Source organism: Mus musculus, chromosome 2, assembly GCF_000001635.26.
Source record: "Mus musculus strain C57BL/6J chromosome 2, GRCm38.p6 C57BL/6J".
In the NCBI taxonomy this organism is placed as follows: domain Eukaryota; kingdom Metazoa; phylum Chordata; class Mammalia; order Rodentia; family Muridae; genus Mus; species Mus musculus.
The window spans coordinates 6950442-6974590 of record NC_000068.7 but is presented as its reverse complement, the minus strand read 5'-3'; the positions used below and the strand labels follow the sequence as shown (position 1 = coordinate 6974590).

General features: G+C 39.5%; 1 protein-coding gene across 7 annotated transcripts in view; it reads left to right on the top strand.

The window, feature by feature from the left end:
- Celf2 (CUGBP, Elav-like family member 2) overlaps nt 1-24149 on the top strand; it is an 856648-nt gene that overhangs the window by 421751 nt on the left and 410748 nt on the right. For all 7 annotated transcript variants that reach the window (NM_001110231.1, NM_001110232.1, NM_001160292.1 and 4 more), the window contains one exon: nt 12177-12212. Coding sequence is in view for 4 of the 7 variants with exons in the window: in NM_001160292.1 (NP_001153764.1) it covers nt 12177-12212 (36 nt within the window). In the remaining 3 variants the exon portion in view is untranslated. The remainder of the gene's footprint in view (nt 1-12176; nt 12213-24149) is intronic.

Below are 24149 nucleotides of genomic sequence, written 5' to 3'. Positions count from 1 at the left end.
TCACTGGCAGTGCGTTCCTGCCTGGCCTAGCTGACACACTGAGTGAGAGCATCTTGGTTCTGAGTGCCCTGGGATACACCACAGATGAGGGACACAATGCCAAGTGCCTCTCAATAGAGGCCACTCACCACTTCCTCAGGCCATCATTGTCCGTATTTAAAGGCAAATTGACCCACGGAATGTCTTTTTCTGTTTTCTTCTTTAAACGTCAATACCTTAAACTGTATTATTCTGGGACGTTCTTTTTACTACCCACCACGCTTTGTAATTCTATCTTACAGCATTGGAATCTACATCATTTTTTATGACCATCTCATGAACCACAAAATGACTACAGTAAGGTAGCTTTCAGCATCACCTTATCTCCAGGCATGTAGTTTGTTTCTGTTAGAGACAGAGCTGAGTGATCCAGTGAACATATTCACTTTGGGATGACATGAAACCAGGAATTCACAGAAATGTTTTATTTCATACCTCATCCCGAGAAATACCGTTTACCCATCCTCTGGTCTTAAAATTCTTAACACACACAGACCTTTTTCTTAGAAAAATATCTCTACCTCACCTATAATTCCAGAATGTAGAAAAGCTGAGGCAGGAAAATGGAGGATTTGAGGCCAGCCTGATCTACATATCAAGTCTTTTTCTTCAGTAAGGAAAGATAAGAAAATGAATTTTTTGAGTGTGTGCCAAAGAAATCGTGAAAATATATGTTTGTGGGTTTCTATTTCACATTAGAAATGGAACTTTATGTTTAGTTGCCTCTGACTTTAAATGTAAAATTCTTAGAGATACTTCCAAATTGTCTAGCTTTTGGTATCTCTTAGGAATAAGTGGTTATGTTTTCTTTCTTTTTCTTGTTTTACTTGCATATCTTAGAATTTAATATGCTTAGATTCTCATTCACTCAGTTCCTCTGAGCCTTGGTTTTCTCATGTGAACGATGGCCATAATCATCTTGTGAGGAACAAAAGATAAAATGTGGATAAGGTTCTGGGCAAAGGGATTAAAGCATAGCAAGTACATGGGTCTTTGTGGTTGCTATAGAATAAAAATGCATAATGAATATTAAGGCAAATACATGATTATAAACTACAACCAAGTCTCTTCCAGGATGTGTAATATTGAGTATATTTGAGTAACACTAGTGTCTCAGTAGGTTAGTATCTTTGATACTAAAGGTCTGTCCTGTGTCTGAGCTTGCTACCAGTCTACCCCATCACAGCCATCAGAGTGATGCATGGTCATCTCCTGGGTCACCTTAAGGTTGTAAAGGACCTTAAGAGGTGATTCATCATAACTGCTCATTCTCAGGGTGCAGAGACTTTGTCAAATCATCTCTTTCCCAGGCTCCTGACTCAATTGGATAAGAAGTGAGGTTATCCTTAATTCCCAGGGTCATGGTGTCAAATTATCTTGGATGTTCAAGTCAGTCATTCAGGTGATTATCAGTTATATTCAATATTGATGGCAAAGACCTTTTAAAAAGTTCTTCTAGGGAACTGTGCATATTCAACTTATTGGACCTGCACAGCAACCATTCTCAGTGGACAGAACTATCCAAAGTGATCAAGTCCTCCCCTAGAGTTACCGAATAACAAAGAAGCTAGAATAATCTATAGCTGAGTTGTATTCATGATTTATAGAAAAGTAGCGTTTCACTGTTCCCAACTAACCTTATGTTAACATGTGTTCTAACATGTGTTCTAACATGTGTTCTGGGAACCCCTAAAGCAAGAAAGCTCTGCCACAATCTCTGGACTTTTTGGCTTTACACTTCATACATATTCAGCAAATAAACAGAGGTTGTTGTCTTAGGATCTATGAAGTATAGAACATGGTTGACTGCAAAAAGTGGCTGATTCCCTGAATCTTTTTTTCAAAGACATATTTACCATACACATACATGCATGTACACATAACATACACATGCATGTCCATGTACACGCATGCATATACACATAATATGCACACACATTCATACATATACATGCACAAAAATACATATACATACACATGTATACAGATGCAATACATACACACACTATGTGCCTAAACATATATGTGTGCATGCACATATACATGCAAACATTAGTAGAAACTTTTACCTTACATCAGGCCCTAGAGATTTAAACACTGAAACCTTTCATTTGTACCAGTAATTCATATACAGCTATATGGGGTGAGAAAGGTTAATGATGGAATTTTTTTAAAGTATGTTCCATTGACTATAAATGGCAGATCTGACAGTTAAAATGAAAATTGTTCCAGAGGAAACTTTAGTCAAACTAATTATTTGAGACGTTATAAGGATGTATAATTATATTCTTCACCTTTTAAAAAAAAGTTTTATTACAAATGTGCTTTTAAAGAACAAGTAGAGAAATAAAAGCTGTAATTGTTCTTAATTATAGCTAACTGTAATTGCGCTCAATTGCAATATACTGAATATCACCAATGCCTAAAGAAATCCTGGCATGAGGCAGTGTGCCCACGTTCCTGAGATGAGGTATAGTTTTATGAATATTCTCTTATCTATAATTTAGCTCTTTTACTGTTGATTCCGTTTCGGTTTGTTTTATTTTATTTCTTTATTTTAGTGATTGTAGAAACATAATTGTCATCCCTGAATGTGCTGAAGGTTGTAGATCTCATCTGGGGTTGGTTCAAATTTCCCATTGCTGCAAAACAGGGCATAATGGGGATAGTTCAATGAGAGGCTTGGACACAACCCACTGCGGCTGACATGCTGAATGCATGCATTTGAATGTTCTGAGGTAATATGAATGGTTCGCCTAATGTACCCAGCAGAGGCTCTAAGAAGCAATGTGGAAAAATTGGAGGCTCTAAAATAACATTAACTGTCCCTCTGCTAACCACGCTTCCAATAACACTGTTTCAAATAGGTAAAATTATCTTATTCATGAAAGGCCCTCTGTCTCTGTCTCTCTCTGCCTCTCTCTGTCTCCCTGTCTTTCTCTCTCTGTCTCTCTCTGTCACTGTATGTGTGTCTCTCTCTCTATCCCTCACTCCCTCCCCTTCTCCCTCCATTTCCTCTCTATATGTCACCACCTCTCTCTTGTACACACCTTATGACTATTCTGTGCATTCACGAAGACTGGCTCTTGGTCCATGTTGATCCTCTGTAAAATGGTAGTTGATAGGAACATCTTTTCTTCTTGTGACTATAGAAAAGCCGATTTAAAATTAACACTTAGTGTAAAAAAGAAGCTAGCTTTAACAAATCTTGTTGTTGTTGTTGTTGTGTATACATGTTTGTGTGTGCAAGTTTATGCCACGATATGCATGAGGAGGGCAGAGAACAACTGTATGGAGTCATGCCTCTCCTTCTATCTTAATGTTGGCTCTGGGGTTGGAATTCAAGCCAATAGGTTTACATGGCAAATGCCTTTGCCTACAGAGCCTTCTCACTGGCTCAAGGAGTGGGCTTTTTGCACTTAGGGAAAGAGAATGTTTTATTATCTAGGGGTTACTTCTCTGAAAAATAAAAAAGAAATAAACAAGAACCAAAAAAATAAGTTCATCAATGCAACCTTTATTTCTCTCTTTTTCTATGGTTGCCTACTAAGAGCTTTCTGCCCTGAGGTCAGAGTTAGTTATGATATAATTTCTGGACATTTTGTAAAGAAGGAAAAAAAAAGAACACCTTTGAACTCAATATTTTTTTTTTGTACAGACTGTTGGTCAGGCCCAAGTTTAAGGAGGCCCTCTGAGGAACTCTCCCTGTGACAGAGGACACTGGAAGCCAAGTCTCAGGTGGCAATGGTTTGTCCTTTATGTCACAGTATTGGGTGGACGGCCTAAGCGACATGATGACTCTGATCCAGATTGTGGCCTTCAAAGACCACCCCATGCCCCAAACCAGACAGGAGCATGAGACAACTCGGTGTTAATCTAGAGCATCTCACAGACGTAGGAGTCATCGTGGTCCGTCTCTTCATGACTTGCATCATGTGGTTCCATCCCAGAAACCCTCTGTCTGCTGTGCCTCCCTTTCTTTCCCTGTCTTGGGTTCCTTGGGTGCATTCTACCCTCAGCAGCCTCTACCAGACAGAAATGGTGGTGGCTCCCACCTTGACCTTGGACTCTCCTTCAAGACAGTGGCTCTTACAGTTTAAATTCTTAGGAAAATGAGCATGCCTAAGGTACAAGCATCCTTCCTCTGGAAAAAAGGAATTTGCTTTGCTAGTCATGACTTTGGTGGTGGTTATTCTGTTAATCAAACCTTTCCAGGTTTGTTTCACCAAAACTTTCCTCCACAGAGGAGGGAATTCAGTGAATTGGAGAGAGATCCAAGGATCAGTGGCAGAGTCCTTGTCTAGCATATACAGGCTCTCAGTTCAATTGCCAGCCACTTAGCTACTTAATTTATCCATCCACCTGTCTATATGCACTTGTGGCTACGTCTTCCCCACCAGATATGGGGTCATTAGAAACCTTTTCTTCCTTCTCCCTCCCTCACTCTTTCCCTCCTTCCATCCTTCAGTCTTTTTCTCCCTCTCTCCCTCTCTCCCTCCTTCCCTCCCTTCCTCTCTCTCTTCCTCTCTCCTCCCTTTCTTCTTCTCCCCTTCTGTGGTTGCTTTTGTCAGTATGCTGTCACAGGAGTCAAAGAAGGAAGTAATCCACAGCCTTGCCTGTAATTTGCCTGGACTGAGTGTATGTGATGTTTGCATTTCCTTTTCCTCTCTGAGAATGTAAATTGGTAAATGAAGCTCCATGCACCATTTCCAAGCTTAGCAACTGTCCTCCAGAGCTGGTAACATTCGCCACTTCTAAAGTCTCTGTAAGTGCGTTTTAATGAGCAAGAATTGTTACTGATGGCCTATTCAGGTACTTATTATATCACATTATTTAACATGGTAGAATCGCCGCACATCAAGAGTACAATGATTAATCCACAGACCCAAGGATACCTGGAGGCCTGCTGCACCCTCAGTGCTCCTGGCAGTGCTGAAGACAGGCACATCGTCCTAGGAGAATTCATAGGCCGGGTGTCAAAATGACATTTGTGAAAGAAAAGAAAACAGAAGCCCTTAAGACTACCTCAAAGTGACAGAAAGGACAGCCATGCCATTTAAACAGTGGTTTCTTGCACGGACCAGTCAGGCCAGATGGGCTCTTTGCAGTGCTGATGAAGAGAAACCTCCGGCAATTTGATTTTCAAGGCACTTGAGCCAAACACACACAATAGCGGGCATTTGCAGCCGTGTCACAGAAAGAATACTAAAATACCATGAATAAGTCTTGAGCAGAGTAAAATCTCAAATAGCATCTCTGCAGATGAAAATGAGTGGACAGAACATGAATTAGATTCTATTTTTCTTAACTGTATTGGCCCTTCTGGCAATCTGAGTGCATGCTTGCCTGCTCTCAGAGGCAAGACACTAGCTCCAAACCCTGCCCACTCCATTCTTCATGTGTCCTGGGGGATTTGGTAGACAGAAATCCAGTCTTCTACAATGCCAACTTTCAACAGGACAGAGCCTGGAGCCTGTCTGGATACTGATCAGACAAGTCAATCCCAAGTGTATTAGGTAACATAAAAAGAAAGGCTACCTTATAGATGTTTGCTTTTAAGCTGAAAGTTGTAGAGAGTTTCACCCCACTCCCACTTTGTGCCCTGGCAGAGTTGGTGAAAGGCAGATGCCAGATGTATGTCTAGGAATGTGGCTGGCTCACTCTGCACTCTCAGACACACAGGAGGGGATGGGTACCAACATCAGGCATCTCCTGGAAAACTCTGCAAGTGACTAGCTAAGTTCATGACAGGGTCTGGTCTCCTCTTGTCTTTGTCAGCATTTTTAATGTACACTCCAAGTCAGCCGGTAGGTTTTTGTTTTTAAACAGGTTCATTTCCGACTGTCTGCTTCAGGGGTGTATTTCCTACTGACTGCTTCAGGGGTGCATTTCTGACTGTCTTCTTCAGGGGTGCATTTCATACTGTCTGTTTCAGGGGTGCTCCAAGAAGAGTCACTGACACAAGGAAGGGAAAGCACTAGTGCCCAGTAAAGAGATGAGCATAGGAAACAAACACATGGTGGAAGAGGCTGTGTTTAAGACATCCTCGGATTTCCTGAGCTGTATCTTCAAAGAGGTCTACAAGGACCTCGCTATCTAAGACTGTAGCTCCTCCCACTACTCCAGCTTTTACTTTCTCCCTACTTCCTCTTAATAATATCTACGATGTAAATAATGATAAATATTCCAGTTTGCCTTATGTCTTTCCCATCTAGAATATAAAGTCTCTGTTAGTAAAATTTGTTGTTTGTTTGTTTGTTTGCTTTTGTGAGACAGAGCCTCCTATATCTCCAACTCACCTATATGTAGCTTTTGTACCTATATGTACCTAAATGTACCTATATGAACCTTTGAAATTCCTGCCTTTACTTCCAGAGTGTTGGTATTTTAGACCTATGCCATCATGACAGGATTCATGTGATACTGGGGATGGTATCCAAGGCTTCATGCATGCTAGCCGAATACTCTACCAACTGAGCAACATCCCTAACCTTTGTTATTCACTGTGTTAGCACATAGCCAAGAATAAATGTGGTTATATATGATTACATATGAGAGAGAGACAGCTACAGAGATAGAGGCAGAAACAGAGAACACTGTGGCTTCTACAGACTGAACTGCATCATAAAACCACAATACCTGGGCTCATTTCTGATTCTAACTCGGTAACTGATGGACAATATTCTCTGTCTCATCTCACTCTAAGGATCCCATAGTTGAACAATAATCCCTATTCCAATAAGCCTATACTAGGTTTGTGTAAATAAACACCTGAAAATGATCTAAAGCAGCAGCTGGTTAATTCAATAAACCCCCCAGCACATACGATCAGTTTACATGTATGTGTGGACACAGTAGCTAGCAGGTTTTACCATGTAATAAATGCTTGTGTCTATGCAGTTGTGCACATCTTAAGCATGTGAGTGAAAGTTGGGGAAGTTCAAAAGGTAATCAAAATAGAGAGAGAATGAAAACACAGGCGTGGCCAGAGGGAAAAAAGGGCAAACCCTGAGGAAAGTTTGGGGTGGGGAGGATTGCCAAGCAGAGAAGAACCTGAATGTCTAGATTGTTTTGCATTTCCTAGAGTTAAGGATCACCAGGTAAGAAAAAGTGACCTGCCTTGAGTCAATAGTAGTCTGTTGGTGATGCCTCGAGCTAACTTCTTGCTTCTGCATTATTTAGAAACAGATCTAAATTTAAAGGGTTCCAGTTTGTCTCAAGTTGAATGAAAAGGAATGAAAGGGGAAAAGGGAGGGAGGAAGGGGAAAAAGGGAGGGAGGGAGGGAGGGAGGGAGGGAGGGAGGGAGGGAGGGAGGGAGGGAGGGAGGGAGGGAGGGAAAGAGGGAGGGAGGGAAAGGACAAAAGGGAAGGAGGAAGGCAAAGAGGGGATGAAGGAAGAGAAAGCAAACAGTGAAGGGTAAAGGAAGGGAGGGAAGGAGATGTCTATTAGATGATAAAGCTTTCACCATTAATTAAAATATAGTAAACTTTACTAAAATTTAGGACCAGTGAAATGTATTTTTCTATTTACAAAAGCAAGTCTTTGTACTTTGGGAAGACTCATAGGTCCCCTCAGAGAGAAGTATCCCAGTTCTGAGAAATATTTATCATGCTGGCCCCAACTCACATGGGGACTCATGTCCTCGGCTTTATTGTGGCCAGCTTCTTTTGGAGATTGGTAAGGTATTCAGAGATAAATGGTGAACTCTGGCTTTGGTGTGCCCTAAACAAAGATCTTTTTGTACAGAAGGAGCAAAGATGGGAGATACTGAGGAAGCACATTCCTTCAGACAGCTGACGAGGCTGGCACCATTGGCCACATGCCAAATATTTAAAATTGAAAGATGTATTTATTTAAAGGAGTGTGAATATCCCTGTCACACACCCAAACCTCTTGTCTGCTACTAAAAAGGACCTGTATTTTCTAGTCCCCTTCCTCCTTATAATAAAGTTGAGTTTCCACAGGACCTTCCTGTTTGTTCCAGTTTATCAATAGCCTCAGAGCAAAAGGTCAATCCAGGGCATAGAAGTCCTCATGAGGTCAAGAGTGTGGCCTAAAGCCCAAGAGGAACACCCATCACCTTTCACCCCACTGTGTTTCTTAGTCCCTAGGATGGTTTTACCTTGGAGTATATTGTTCCACTTTGTCATTTCTCTATTTACCACTTTAATTGTTTTAACATTTGCCTTCTTTGAGAAATCAAAGTAACTTGGAAATAATATGCAAGTAAAGGAAATTAATATGGTTAAATTCCAAATATTGCCTTGCCTACAGCCATTTTTAGACCTGAGCTGAAGAGGCTGGGGTTACTTCCAAGGAGAAAGCATGGCTTTCTTCTGCTACATTCACAATTTTTAGGCCTTCAGTGTCCTACAAACCAAGTATTCAAATTTTTATGAGACATGGCTGACTAAAGAGAACTTGATTTTGTTGTGAAAGTGTTGGCTGTGAACTTGACAGGATCTGAGGTCGCTTCTAGGAGACAAGCCTCCAGGCACACCTTTGAGGAATTATTGAAATTAGGTTAGTTTCTGGACATTCCTGAGAGAGATAATCTAAGTTAGGTTGATTGACTTGACGATCAACCCCAAAGGAAGGAGGCGCCATTCCCTAGGCTTGGGGCCTGAACTTTACAAAGAGAGAGAGAGAGAGAGAGAGAGAGAGAGAGAGAGAGAGAGAGAGAGAGAGAGAGAGAGCGCTGAGCATCAGCATTCACTGCCCTCTGCTTCCCAGTTGTGCTACAGCTTAACCAGCAGTGTCCAGCTTGTTCTTGCACAGCGTCCCCACTATGCTGCACAAGCCAAAATAGACCATTTCCTGCGTAAATTGATTTTGTCAGGATATTTTTCTCATAGCAACAGGAAACACAATTAAGACACTTTTAACCGTGGGATATCAGAAAGTTCCCGTCACTTTGTACAAGGCATATTAACTTTCCTTGGAATGTAAGCACTTGGGAGGAGACACAGGACTGTGTTCATCTGGGTGAGGTACATGTATGAAATGCTTGGTGTGTCAGATGAGTAAATATTAGAAAATGGAGATGATGTATTGATTTGTTTAAGAAGTGTGGGCTTTTTCCTGATTGGCTGATCTCAAAAATGCTGAGTCATTGATCATTGCAGCTTCATACAATAGTTCTCCTGTGTTTGACCAGCTTGTTTCTTTTTGAGACAGTGTTTTGTTATATACCTCAGCTGGACTCCAACTCATGATCCTCCTGAACTCTGGAACAGGCTTATATTACCACACCCCACTTGATTTTTTGTTTAAGTCTCTGAGGAGCAGAATGGAATTCTCAGACATGAGAGGAAGGTCACTTTACCCAGCATCTGTCTTCTCTAAAAAAGACAGGGCCAATGCCTGTTCTCTGAGCATCTAGATCTGTTGCGTAGACTTCTGCTTTGACTTGTACATATCAATCTACCCATAGGTCACTATTTGGAATTTCCAGTTCATTTCCTTCTTTTTGGAAAAACAAGAACTCGAAGACACTTATGAAAATCACATGCTTTCCTCGGTATTTAGAATCTTAATGTCCATAGATCTAATTTCACATCAACTTTTCTTAAGTGACTTGTCAGTTTTCGTCTTTCTGAAGTATCCAATTTAGTTCTCAGGGAAGTAAGAACATTCACACAGTTACACTTCATCAGTACTATGTCATGATTAGTCAAATGTAAAATGTATAATGGGACTATTACTCTCATTGAGTGGGGGAAGCAGCACTCTCTGTAAGTGTGGAAACTTAAGTGGGAGGAACCAAAGTGAGGCAAACATTGGAGGGAAGGCCCGGTTACTGTTTTCCATGACACTAGGCAATGCTGTTCATCCTGTGAGCATTTGGAGGAGAGGTGCACTGTGAGAATTCATTTGTTCTAGCAGAATCATTGCAAGTGAGGGCAGTTTTGTCCCTGGAGGACATTTACTAATGTCTGAAGGTATCTTGGGTAGTTATAAGAGAGTAGGAGGTGTGTGGATGTTTCCAGTGTTCAGTGAATGGAAGGCTGGGAGGCCGCTAAGTTTTCTGTGATGCTGTCAGTACTCTTTTCTCACTGCGACAAAACACGTGAGGGAAAGATTTTAAAGGAGGAGGATTTATTTATGACTCATGGTTCCAAGGTTTTCAGTCCTTTGGTTCAATGGGAGAGCAGAAACACAGAGGACAAAGAAAAGTGGGACCAACCCTTCCCTCCTAGGACTGGTTCCTGGTGATCTACTTCCTTGTTTCTATTGCCTCCCAACAATGCCGGCAAAAGGATAAAACCATCAAGAAACTCGTGCACTGAGCCCATGTGTCAGAGAGCACGTCTAGTCATTTTTCAATACATGGGTCTACCGGGGGGAACTGAGCCTCTCACAAATTAGACTTTTGGGAGATATTCAGATTCAAACCACAGAATAATATATCTCATGTGCACCGTGGAAAATTATCTGGCCCCAAATGCCAGAAAATGCCAAGGCTAATTGGTTTAGCATAATGCACGAACAACATAGTTTTTAAAAATATCAAGAACTTACAGTATTAGAAAATGGGTAATCTGACAAGCAAAAACAATTATCTAAAGGATTCAAAAGACAGATAGTTATGTCTTAACCGTAGGCTGCTGCCGTTACCATGAGCTAACTCTGAACATGGATTTAACCCTCAGAGTCAGCAAGAAGATCAGACTACTTCATTAAGCCAACTCTGATTAACTGAACTGATATTTATAAAGTACCAATATATATGTAAATAGCAAATGACAAATAACAAACACTTAACAGATATTTTTATTGTGTTAAAGGCTATAAGGGGAAAGTTATGAGAGAAGTACTTCCTATTTGGCTTAACAAGAGCAAATTCTATTTTGAAGGATAAAGTTCTTCAAAGATACTAAATTCTTAAAGGAAATAAATATAAGGCTGGAGAGATGAATCTGTGAGTAAAAGTGCTTGCTTTATAAGCCTAAGGACCTGACTTGAAATCTCAGTAGAGACATGACGAACTAGGCATGATTGTGTGCCTGTAACACCAGCCCAGTGAAAAGCAGAGAACTTGAACTCACTGGAGAATGCTGGCCACCAGCATACATCCACTTTCAAGTGACAGACTGTGTCCTAAGGGAATGAGACAGAACTTGATAGAGTACCCAACCACATCTCCTGGAATATGCAAACTCCCAAATCATATGTATGTGCACATGGACTACCCATGCATGCACACACATGTCAGACATTAATATTAGGGTTCATAACAGTAGAAAAATTACAGTTATAACGTAGTGACAAAAATAATTTTATGGTCAGGGATCATCACAACGTGAAGAACCGTATTAAGGGGTCACAGCCTTAGGAAGGTTGAGAACCACTTCACTGCAGAGTGGGACATAGAGAAATGTTGTACATGTACCCTTGAAGCTATCAGAAATTGCACGTCTACCCTTCCTCTTTGGGGATCTACAACCTAGGTGTAGCCACCTTCCAGCACTATCCTCATGCCCTCTTCAGTGACCAAGCCAGCTTAGCCCAAGTTCCCATAAAAGATGGTGTGCAGGCATACATATAAACCATGCATCACAAATCTGACCATTTTTATTATTACATTATTCTGCATTTAGTTACATTTGAATTATGATAGCTCCAGTCTTCAGCAATCCAAAAATCACAGAACATCATGAGGAAGAGCTGAAAAGGAGAAGCAGTAATCCGTTGCTAAGAAAATTGAATTCTGTACTGTTCATGCTCCTTCTGAAGCTGCAGATGACCAAGAATAGGGAGCACTATCCCAAAGTCTTTTGTTCTTAAGTGACAATTGGAGAAAGACCTCCATGCTTTGCTTCATTGTACATGATATGTAAACGGTAGTTTGAGATATTTTTTTTCACCATCTTTCTTCTGGATGTTGAACAGTTTTAAATTTCAGTGTTTTAATCTCAATTAGTGTCTACCAACAGAAAGTAGAAGCAGTTATATTACATATGTATAACGTAACTTTGAAAGTAACCATTGAACCCTTTATGGAAATTAACCAATGTGATTAATCACCCACGTGTTTCATATTTCCACACTTTGCCTTGTTGCTGTATATAATGGGATTCATTTTTATATTTGCCGCAATGATTTTAATTATGCTTGTTCTCTTTTTCTCTGACAGAGAGACTGCCACAGAGTTATCTGGAAGTCCACCAAGGTGAGCAGCTGGCTTTTCTTATTCACCTCCTGATTTTTGAAACAATCAGAGAACAGCATTGTCCTCTTTAACTGGACTTCTCATTTTCTCATGCTATTGTGCTAAAAGATTCTGTACGAGTCACTAAGCCACATGGGAAGGATATCATCAAGAAGTAATGAGGCTAATGTCTATGAATGATTTTGAGAAATCATTCACATCCTTTTAATGTCTTTATGTAGATAGATGATAGATGGATAAATGATGGATGCATGGATAGATAGATAGATAGATAGATAGATAGATGACAGGTAGATGAATGATAGATTAAATAGACAATAAATAGATAATAGATGACAGATAATAGATGATAGATACAGAGATGATAGTTAGCAGATATATAGATACATGATAGTAGCTATAAGTGCTGATTCCTCATTAGAATCAAAAGAATTCACAATTAGAGATAATTTATGGGTTTTTTCCTTTAATGAACCAATTATTATTATATCCAGAGGTTAGTGACTTATAAAGAAAAATGTTTCCCATAAAGAATCTGAATATAGTTTTATTGATATAAATGCATTTGAAGTTCTTATATTTTAAATAAGAAAAGGAGAAAAAAGAGAAAGTAACAGGGTGGCCATCTTTTAAAAACCATTTTACTGACACTCTGTATCTAGGATCTGGCCTTGGCACAAAAAAACTTCTGCTCAGTCTTTAATAGTTTCTTAATAATTGTTTGAGAATCAATTAATATATCATGGGCCATTGGTTGGGATCTGCTGAATGGTCATTAAACTAATCTCAAAAACAGAACAAGGGACAGACAGTGTGACTCTAAATACCACTCAGAAATGGGAGGTTGAGGATCAGCACGCTGTGGAAGAGAGAGATGCAGCTGAACAGCTATGTTTTTTTTTTACTTTAAGAAAACCTTGTAGATTCAGGATTGATATTACCCCCAAAACTCGTTTAGTGTGATTCAAATATTTGTTAGTGTGTGTGTTCATTGTTTGGATAGCATCTCAAAGAATCGCCCCAGGTGAAGGTGTGTCAGCTTGCAGGGTTCAACCTCTGAGTGTGTTCTGACGCATTATGTCACTGCTGAGTCTGCTTGCCATAGCCCTTTTTCACTTGGATAACGTCGTCTGTCATCAAAGGCTGAGCAGCCCACCATTTGCAGAGGAGGGGAGTTGTGTGGTCTACTCGTGTTTGTGGTGGAGAAGTTAATCCTGAAATAATGGAAAGAGGAATGACTTCCAAACTTTTATATTACGGTTAAGATTTGGACCACCTCTGTGTTGTCAGAGAAGACCCAAACCATGCTGTAATCATGCAGATGAAAATTACTCATATGTCTGAAAATCTTCAGAGCCTCCTGAATTCTATTAACCAGTGCTTTATTGTGAATACCAAGCAGCCATTCGCATATTCCCTAGGAATGATCTTCTGTTGTAGCTGCTTTATTACCCACGGGACAGAATGCTCTCTTCTTGAGTTCGGTGGGTGATATTTTGGTAATGAACCTATTTATTCTTTTGTCATGAATTTTTGTTATTCTATTGTTAAATAATGTTGAAAATCAACAGCATGGTGTGGCGATCTGATTCTAACTGCAACTTGCAGTCATTTTCATGCATGTGTGAGAGTATGAGAAATAAGGTTAGCTGTTTCTCAATTATGTTTCTAATACAGCCTCAGGTACTCTGTTGGCTTTCTCCAGGGGCAGCTTGGGATATACCCATTGACAAGTATTTCCCTTCTCATATTAACATAAAATAACATAATTATTTCACAGTGATTGCTCCCTTTGGTGTCTAGACTACCTCTTTGGCAAGCCTAGCACAATCTCATCCCTTGTTCAGCTGTCTGCCTGTCTTCAGATTTCTTCAGCTGTCACTGGAAAATGAGTCCTCTGATACCTGGGTACCATTTAGAACAAGGCATCTGTAGTTATTTTGTTTGTTTCTTGGCTAATGATTAGTGGAACATGACACTTGGAGTTTTTTATCCTTTTAGTCATAAAAGCATGTTTTTGCTGTGACATCTAAGAGAAATGGAAAATTGCAATCCAGGCAACGGCTAGCTGGTGGTATGTGGCTAGGAAGGAAGACAATGGCATTTTATAACACTGTTATGATTGGGTTTCATTGACTTTGACTGTCCTGAAATTTTCCAAAGGGCCTTTTACAGCTGTTCTGGAGGATGGGGTAGATGGAATATTTCACCTATAATTGCCTTACATGGCAATTCAAGCCACTGGCCACGGGTTGATAATACTCTGTATAAATGCCCAAATCATGCAGCACAGTTTGTGTCTCAGAAGCCAAAAATCCTTTGAAGTTGAAACAAGATACATGTGCAAGGTGCTTGAGCAAGCATCGGCTTCATTTTCCATTGCTAATGATAACCTAAATGTGTTTTTGAATTCTTGCTGTTGCTGAAATTAAAGCTTAGTAATAATATGTCACCAGAAAAATATTAGATTACTTGAGCAACATGCACTCTAAGCAATGTAATTATATTATAAATATTAAAAACCAATGATCTTGTCAAGATTAAAACAAACATTCAAACCAACTCTCTATAATACTCATCTTGAAGAGTTCTTCAAATGGGATGCATGATCTCTTCCTTGAACTGTGAAAACAATCATTTTCTCTTGCACATGGATTTTCGCTTTTATTTTACATGTAGCAAAAGGCAGTTCAGCAATATGAATTGTTTTTATATTACAACCATGTGTGTCTGTCTATCTCTCTGTGTGTGCATATTCAAACATGTCTATGTGGAAGCAAGAGGACAACCTCAGTTGTCATTTTATAGGTGCCATCCTTTTTCTTTCTTTTGGTGGTGTAGGGCATTGTTTCTGTTCTTATGTTATGGGTTTGCTGCTGCTTCCTCCTCCTCCTCCTCCTCCTCCTCCTCTTCCTTCTCTTCTTCTTCCCCTTCCTCCGCTTCTTCTTCCTCTTCCTCCCCCCTCCTCCTCCTTTTGCAAGGATGTCTCTCACTAGCTTGAAGCTCTGCAGTTGGTCATTTGCAGCCCCCTTCTTGCCCAGGATCTGACTGTCTTAGCCTCCCCAGTGCTGACATTGCAAGTGCATGCAATCCTGGCTGGCTTTTAAAATTTGTTTATTATGTATGTATTTTTATATTATGTACACTTGTGTTCTGCCTGAATGTATATGTGTAGAAGGGTGGGAGGTGGAACTGAAATTATAGACAGTTGTGAACAGCCATGTAGGTGCTGGGAATTGAACCCTGGTCCTTTGGAAGAACAGCCAGTGAATGCTCTTAACTACAGAACCATCTCTCTAGCCCCAAATCCTGGCTTTTTAAGTGGCTTATGGAAATCTACTTTAGGTCCCTATTTTTGCAAGGCAAGCAAGCACCTTGCCAACTGAGCCATCTCTCCACACCTAGAATAATGTTTTCCCAATTCTGTTTCTTCTATTGAAGAATATTTAGTTTAGGTAGATGTATTCAAAATAAAACATGATGATACCCCAATTGTTCAATGGAGTTGAGGTACCAAATTAATTATAAGCTGAGTTTTAATTTAAATGATGACTATGCAAAGAAAGTTTTTATTTTGGATAACAAAGTAAAACTATATATAAGCTTGACATCAACACAGGCTTTACTATTATCATGTGCCATCAGCTGCTGGTTGAGAGAGAGAGAGAGAGAGAGAGAGAGAGAGAGAGAGAGAGAGAGAGAGAGAGAGAGAGAGAGGAGATTTCAATTCCCTGTTAACATAGTATGGAAAATAAAGGGATTTAACAGACCATTATAGAAGCTTCTTAAGTACTGCAAAAGAAATTCATGAGCCAGCTCTTATGCACAGTACCTACAACTAAGGAACATGAAGTGTCAGACAATGAAACTTAAAATAATTAGGCATGTGAACCAGTTGCTATAATCTACTGGATTTCTGCATCAGTCAGTGGGAGTCAGAGCTCAAGATTAACATTATGAAAGGCTGTGAAAGAAAAAAAATGTTCTCTTGCATTCAAATTTGGCACATTAGTAATTTTCCCTTGCATCTTCTATAATGGTACATAAATATTACCATAACCCCTAGATCTGGCAATTCCCAGCATCCTCTTCTCTCAGATTCACTATGTGGATCTCAATGAAGCATCAGAGCATTGGCCTTAGTAGTTAGCCTCCATACACCAACTAGATGTTGTGTTGGTGTTTTAGACAATTTCTAAGGCTAGTGTGACACTCTCCATGCTAATTTCTAAGCTCTGGACCATCCTCTTCATCTCAAGAGGGAATTGACAACTACTCCTTAGTATGGCTGACCATGCTAAGGAATGAGAAGATTCAATATATTAGGTGCATCACATGTATTTTGGGCTTAATGGTATTTTCAGCCTATGTATTATTTATCAGAACACCACTCTCATCACAAGTCAAGAAGAATCCATATAAGCAATAGAAACCCCAGTTCTTGAAGCCCGGGAACAGAGCATTGCATTAGTATTTGAGACTCTCTACCAAGAAAATAAGATTATTTGTCTGGGACTATCAGATCAATGTCACACCAGTGTAGTTTTTTATGTAGAGTATTTGATATTCAAGTAGTGATACTGGGGTATTGATACTAAGAAACTGATTCCAGAATATGGACACTATGAGTAGAGCTTTGTTTTCTGAGGTTTGGAGTGGACTGTGCTATTTCTCATCAACCGTATTTATGTCATGGATGTGCCTGGTCAGAAAGCAACAAGGAAAAAGGATGGAAGCAAAGGGAATTAAGATAAGCTCAGACAGCTCAAGTTGCTACTTGTGGCTCTAGAGGGTTTAAGGTCAGGGCTTTAGTTCTCCATGGAAGCTTTGGTAGCTAACGCAAAGTCATATTTCTCATTGTCCTCAATACAAAATCTATCTCCCTTGAGGCCCTTAGAAAGTAATATATCAATACACTACTTTTCCAGGTCAGCTTCTTACTCAGTTAAGAGCTGATGGGCACACACCTCCTTCCTTCTTCATGATGCTTAGGAAACAACAGATCCCTCTACTTTTCTGGAACCTTCATCCGGGGTGGTTCTGTATGATGAGTTTCATTATTTGTTCACCAATTTAGCAAAAGTAAGTTAAGTGCTGCCAAGAATAGACCATGTGGGAGAACATAGATAAAACACCGATTCTTCTCTCTGCTACTTTATCTGGTAGGGAAAGTACAGGTAAGCCCAGCACTGGGCACGTAGTGCTTTCTGTGTCAGAGAAGCAGATAACCAATCTACAATGAATTATGAACTATGAACTTGACAACTAGGAGGCAAGCCACGAGCACACTTGTGAGGGAGCAACTGGATTGAAGTTAACCTCTGAGATTATCTGTGAGGGATTGTCTTGATTAGATTCATTGATGAGAGAAGACAGATCTAAATGTGAACAAGATCATTGGTGGGTGGTGGATTCTGGACCACAAAGAAGGAGAGAGCAAGCTGTGCACTAACTCCCATGGATAATTCATTGTTCAGCCACTGTAAATACTTGCCTTCATCTTCTCCTTTACTCTCTGAAATGGCCCACTGGCTTCTCTTCACCCCTCCTTCCTCAGGGAATCCCTCCTGAGCACTTGATCTGAGTAGCTCCTGAGACACATTTGCCCATGGTCCTATGGCCATCTTGTGTTGTCTGTGCAACAACTGCCATTCTCTCTGCATCTGCTGACCATGGTTATGATGTGCTGTCTTCCTCCTCAGACCCGGATCAGTGTCTTCATTGCCTGTCCAATTTGTTCCACTCTTTGTAAGACTCAGAACAGAACTGGCAATCAAGAAATGTTTGTGGAATTACTGTGTGAGCCCCCACTTTAGAAATAAGAAAACTGAGATCTAGTCTATAATGTACTCTTTCTTCCATCTCCTCTAGGTGCTCTGTCATCTCCCTCTTCTGGCTCTCACCTTCCAAATGATCTCTCACTCATTTTTGGGGGGTTAGGGACAAGTCATAATCACAAGCAACGTCTGGCCCAAACCTATAAACAAATACTCACTTGAAGAAAGCCATGCCATTTCTTTATATATGATCTAAGCCCGATTTTGCAGTGCAGCTTCAAAGTTGATTCACTGTTATAGAGAAGGAATAGCCTGGCAATGTGAAAATATTTCATATTAGCTGTATATAAGGTTGTCTGACCCCTCCTTAGATACAGTGGAGTAGAGCTTGTTTCTATAAAGTTTTTTTTTTTTAGACAGTTTTACATTCTTTCCATTATTTCTGAAGTCCCTAGTGACAGTTGTGAATACTGTCTAATTATGTCATTTTCCAGGCGACTTTTATACATCTATACTAATGAAAAAAATTGTTGAGAACTCATTATTATTCATGATTTATCCCTAAATGCTTAGTACTGTGTGGAACATAGTAGGCACTGAATAAATACTTGAATGAGTGTTTGAGTGTCTGAGTGAGAGGATATTTGAATTAATTAGTGGATGTTTGAATTAACGAATAAATGTTTGACTTGAGAAGGGAGGGGAGAGGACCAGAACACGCCCCGGCATTGGAACAGGTATATGATTACTACCATCTGTCACCCTTCTGACTCGGCTTGAAGTTCACAACCATACCCACAGAGGTTCATCTATTTGGCTGGGAAGTTGTTGAGCAAAACTTGAGTCTTCATAAGCTGTCAAGAGGAGTTTCTATTGAGTGTCTGTCAGTAGAGATCCTGCAAGACCAGGCATGGGGCTCAGACAAACTTGAATTCTCTCTATATCATCCCTTGACTATGTTTATTTAGTATATCTGCCTCTTTTTCTCATTTATAAATTTGGAAAACTTCTAATATTCATCTTCTAGAGCCAATCTTAGGACATAGTCCACATAATGTAGCTAACTAAGTAGCTGGCACACAGCCTATAGTAGATACATGGTACCTATTACTGTGGTCCTGCAGACTAGCTTTAGCTAGTTGTTTTTATTAGCACTTGATTAGTGCTAATATGTAGGGCGTGGCATCATACTGCATTGTAAGAAGCTCCCAAACAAAACAATTCATCACGTGTGGTCTCTATTCCAAATCCTGCCTAGGATCACACACCCTGACTTACAATGATTCAACCTAAAATTCTCAGTCTTGTGATGGCATAAGAGAGCTATCCACTCAGTAGAAACCACACTTTAAATTTAGAATGTTCTCTTTCCTGGGTTAGCAATATTGATTCTACTGTTCTCTGCTAATGTTCACAGTAGAATGGATCCACAGTTCCCAATCAGCCATGCAACCATGGGGCACAGCTGATATCCTAAGTGTTCTACATCACCGAAGTTCTTCAGTACACATAGTCAGCACCTTATAAGAGACAGTCTGCACTTGATTATAACACAGACATTCTATTAGATGTTTCTGCCAAACCATCTGTTATAAGGGCTATGAGCACATTTAAGATAAAGCAGAGAAAACTATGGCATGTCATGGATGTCATGCGCCATTTAATAGGTTAGGCGTATTTTCCATTGAGGGTATTTTGGCTTATGATGAGCTTATGGGGATGAGCTTATGAGCCTGATGGTGGGTCAAGGAGTACCTGAATATGCAAATATTTCTCATCAATCACAAGCAGCTCTATCCAGAACATGGTTTTCATTAATTCTCCAAAGTACCTAAATCAAAACATTTCATTCTTTGTAGATGTTTTTAAGAATGTAGTGATGGAATTAAATTACACTTGTTTTATAATACGATGTTCTGATGTGTAACACACTATTAAAGAAAGGATCCTTACAAGGAAAACTTCAGAATATCACTAAGCTACTCACTGCCTGACCTATTTAGACTGATCGGATTCTTTTTGTTGTAGACTGCATAATTAAATTTTAAATGGAACATGATAAAGAAATTATACTGGTGATCTCCAGAGATTTCAATACCCTATTTGGCTCTTTATAAGAGTCTAGCAAAGACATACTTTAAAATTTAATAAAGGCCTGCCCTAATTTTTTTTCCTTTTAGGTTTTTCCTATTTGTTTTATAATTCAGTGCTCTGTTACCTGATCCATAAGTGTTATCTGAAATAAATGTTGAAAATAAAAATTCTTAAAAGCACACTTATCCCAATTTGAGAATTCCATTATTTGAAGATGGGTGCTTTTGTGTAGCAATTGAACTCTTTTAAGATAAAACCTGCTATTTCCTGAGTTCTGTCACTGTAGAGAATTGGAGTTCTGTTTGGCTGTTTGGGGAAGCATTCATGTCTTCAGCATTTACAGAGCAAAGGGGTAGAAATGGTTTCTGTCTAAGATATAATTTTACAATTGGAATTTCTTATTTGCTATGTAAAAGTTGCACATTTTGAGAGGATTAAAGACACACATACACAGAGACACATACACATGAGACACACACATACATACAGAGAGAGAGAGAGAGACAGAGAGAGAGATACAGAGAGAGAGAGAGACAGAGACAGAGACAGAGACAGAGACAGAGACAGAGAGCAGGCAAATGAGCACATGGGGGAACATGCCTCTCAGCTTGGGGAGCCTAAGAATTATTGCAGCCTCTCAAACAAATAATTTTGCTTCACAGCTTTTTGTCTCTTAGTTTCATCTGTGTTTTGAAGGATATTGTAAAGATAAAATGAAATGTTGACGTAACCCTTCATACACTAAGACACACTCACATGAGGGAAAAGCTTTGCACTACAATGAGTTGTACCTTCTGCTCGACCCTCCACTTTGACCACCTCACCTCAAAAAAGCCAGGAGAGGCTCCCTCCTGTGTTCTTTGCTTTTGATGGCATCATAAACTTTACCCCGGATGATATTTGACATGGTTAAGCAAGCAAGAGCATATAAAGATCTGCAATACGTTCTTTCTTGGCTGTGAATACTTTCAAGCCTTGTAAACCCTTCTCAGATTAGGTTTTGTAAATGTTTCTGTTATGTATTTTCTTTCCCCCTCTCTCTATTTGCATCCTAAACTTTTCATATACTCTGTCATTTCTACTTTTCATTAAAGTCATAAAACATTATATAAAATCAAGACAAGACAGTGTCATAGCCAACAGAGAGAATGTAGTCACTTTCCAGCCCATCCATCCTTAACTTTGGGCCTGTCACTCAAAAGGGAGTGGTGCAAACTTAAAGAGCGATGCTGTGCTGCATAAAGGATGCTAAAGAGAAATGTGAACTGGAACATAGCTGTCCATTGAAAAAGTGGAATTCAGCCTTATTACAAACACAGTATTGGAACCCTCCTTCTTCTACACTCAGACCTGTAGAACCCAAGCCAACATCGACAATATGGTGCCAACCGGTGGCCCTTAGCTTGTTATAGGACACCAAAACCTCACCAAAGAAAAGAAAGACATTCCCTGATTAGGCTTCTGTGCAGTTTCCAATTCAAAAACTTGAGTATTGAATGGATAATGAAGATTCTGATTGGCCTAATAAATAAGGAAGCATTAAAAGTGAGGGGCTGATATGAGCAATGTCATGATTTTCTGTTATACCATGAGTACCCATGTGAGCAAGGAAATTATGGGATCTGGCTGCAGAGGATGCAAAGTAAAATGATATTGTGTTTAAGAGTCAAAATATTCAAATAAAACTGTTGAACTCTCTAGAGAGAGTATAATGGGAATTGCAAAAGAGGCTGGGGATAGATGCAACCGGGGGGATGGGGAGTTGGTTAAAGATTATAGAGCTAAATAAGAAAGAATGACTTTGGGACTATCTATCTATTGTACAGCATGGTGACTATAGTCAATAATAATGCAACACATTTGAAATTTTCTAAGAGAGAAGATTTTAAGTGATCTTATAAAATATTAGAAATATAAGGTAATGATGTGTAAATAGTTTACTTAATTATTCTTCAATGCATACATATATCAGAAAGTGTTGTGTGCTATAAATTATATGTCAATTAAAATAAGTGTAAGCAAATAGTAAGCAAGATATTCCAAAATTTAAAATTTTTAACTGAAGTAAGAAAAAGTGTGTTCTACCTTAAAACAAAGTTTGTCATATTATACATTTAAAGAAGAGTGAAAATATCAGTTGCCATATGATCTGACCAGATATTGAAGTGCAGAGAAGAGAGAACACTTATATATGATATCTGAAAAAAATGAATGGGAGGAGCATCTTCTGAGATAAGAAGCAGAAGCAACAATTCAAAGAGCTAGGAATGTGGAGTGTTCTGACGTGAAGTGTTCAAAACAGCTTGTTGAGAGAATAATAAATACCCAAGTGGAGAAACAGATAAAGGCTTTAGAACTGCTAAAGAATTCTGCTTGTGCTTTGGTTAGGTTTTGTTGGTGGTGAGATGATTGTTATTTGTTTGTTTTGAATGGTTTTTCTTTTCTTTCTTTTCTCTTCCTTCCTTCCTTCCTTCCTTCCTTCCTTCCTTCCTTCCTTTCTTCCTTTCTTCCTTCCTTTCTTTCTTTCTTTCTTTCCTTCTTTCCCTCTCTCTCTCTCTCTCTCTCTCTCTCTCTCTCTCTTTCTCTCTCTCTCTCTCTCTTTTTCTTTCTTTCTTTCTTTCTCTCTTTTTTGTCAGCATATCCCAGGCAGTATTTCAACCAGATAAGTATGGAACTCAATGAATGTACAAGATTAATGTGCAAGTGTCCTGTAAAGTCCACTGCTGAGTGAGGTGCCACCAGGCTGTGAGCTCCTCGGGAACTGGAGATGTGTCCGTCCTCCTGGCTTTACTGCCTTTCAAACTTATCACAGCCCCCAAGCACGTGGGAGGAAGGGACTCAGATATGCATCAGACTTATGACTAAATGAGAGATACTAATTTTTTTGTAAGTAGTTTGGGTGAAGAGAATTAATGCATGCACTGAACACTGTAGAAATAAAAAAAAAAGCAATGGGTTACTAAAACTATTGGGAAAATAAAAACAAATTAACTCTACTTACTTAAGTCCAAGAGTTAAAAAACAACAACAACAACAGGAAAAAAAAAACAAAACATTGCATGCAATTCCCACAATTCTAACCAAAACCATGGAAATATGGAGCTTTAATGAAGATTGGCTTGTATTGTTTGGGGTAAATTTAGGTCAAGGGAGAAAGTTTGAAGGTCAGTTCTGCATGTCAGATGAGAGCCTACCGCATGTAAGACTGAAGAATGCTGTACAGTGTCTATCTGGAGGCTTAGAGGAAGACATTTTGAATCTCCAGTGACTTTAGAGTTGTTTTTATCATGGGGGATATTTTGCCAAAATAAGAAAAAAAATTATACGAAGTAGATTGAGATTTCTCTTGTAAATAATGTCAATGCAGAGATAACGTAATTCACAAATGACTCCTTAATTTATTCTGGCAGTTTCTCAGGAGGAAAAGTAATACAGACCCTTTGGGACAGCTCAATGACTATCTTTTCCATGCACGACATTGATGGATAGTTCTGTGGGTGACACCGTTAGAGGAGACTCTTGGCAACAGAGTTGTATACTTTGCAGATTCTTGATTGGCCTTTCCCAGCTTGACCTGCACGATCTTGGCTTATTTTATTGTGTCTGGGGTTTCATCTTTTCTGGGTTCTTGCCTACAGCTTTGGCACTTGAGAGTCCTCAGTTGAGAAAGTCCTATCTAAGTTCAACTTCCATGATGCAAGAGTCTCTCTTATACCAGAGTAAAGTGAAGCTCAAGGGTCACATGTCTTTGTCGCCATCTTTGTCATCTAGCTCCAAGCTTGCTCAGATTTTACAAGTGTAAAGTTTCTCTAATAGCTTAGTGGCTTGTTTGGCAGGACTTTCGAACAACTTAGAGACAATCAGTAAGGGCAAATGGGTCCTGAAGTAGCTAATAGCGGACAGTGTCTCATCCTGAGGTCCTTATATGTGTGGCCATTCAGTGTTTGATAGGGATGCGTGTGAGGCAAAGGAAACTATGCTTCTGTTGCTAGCATTAAGGAAATGATGGTCACACTTTGTAATTAAAAAGATGAAACTCCATAAAACAAACAAACAAAAAACAAAA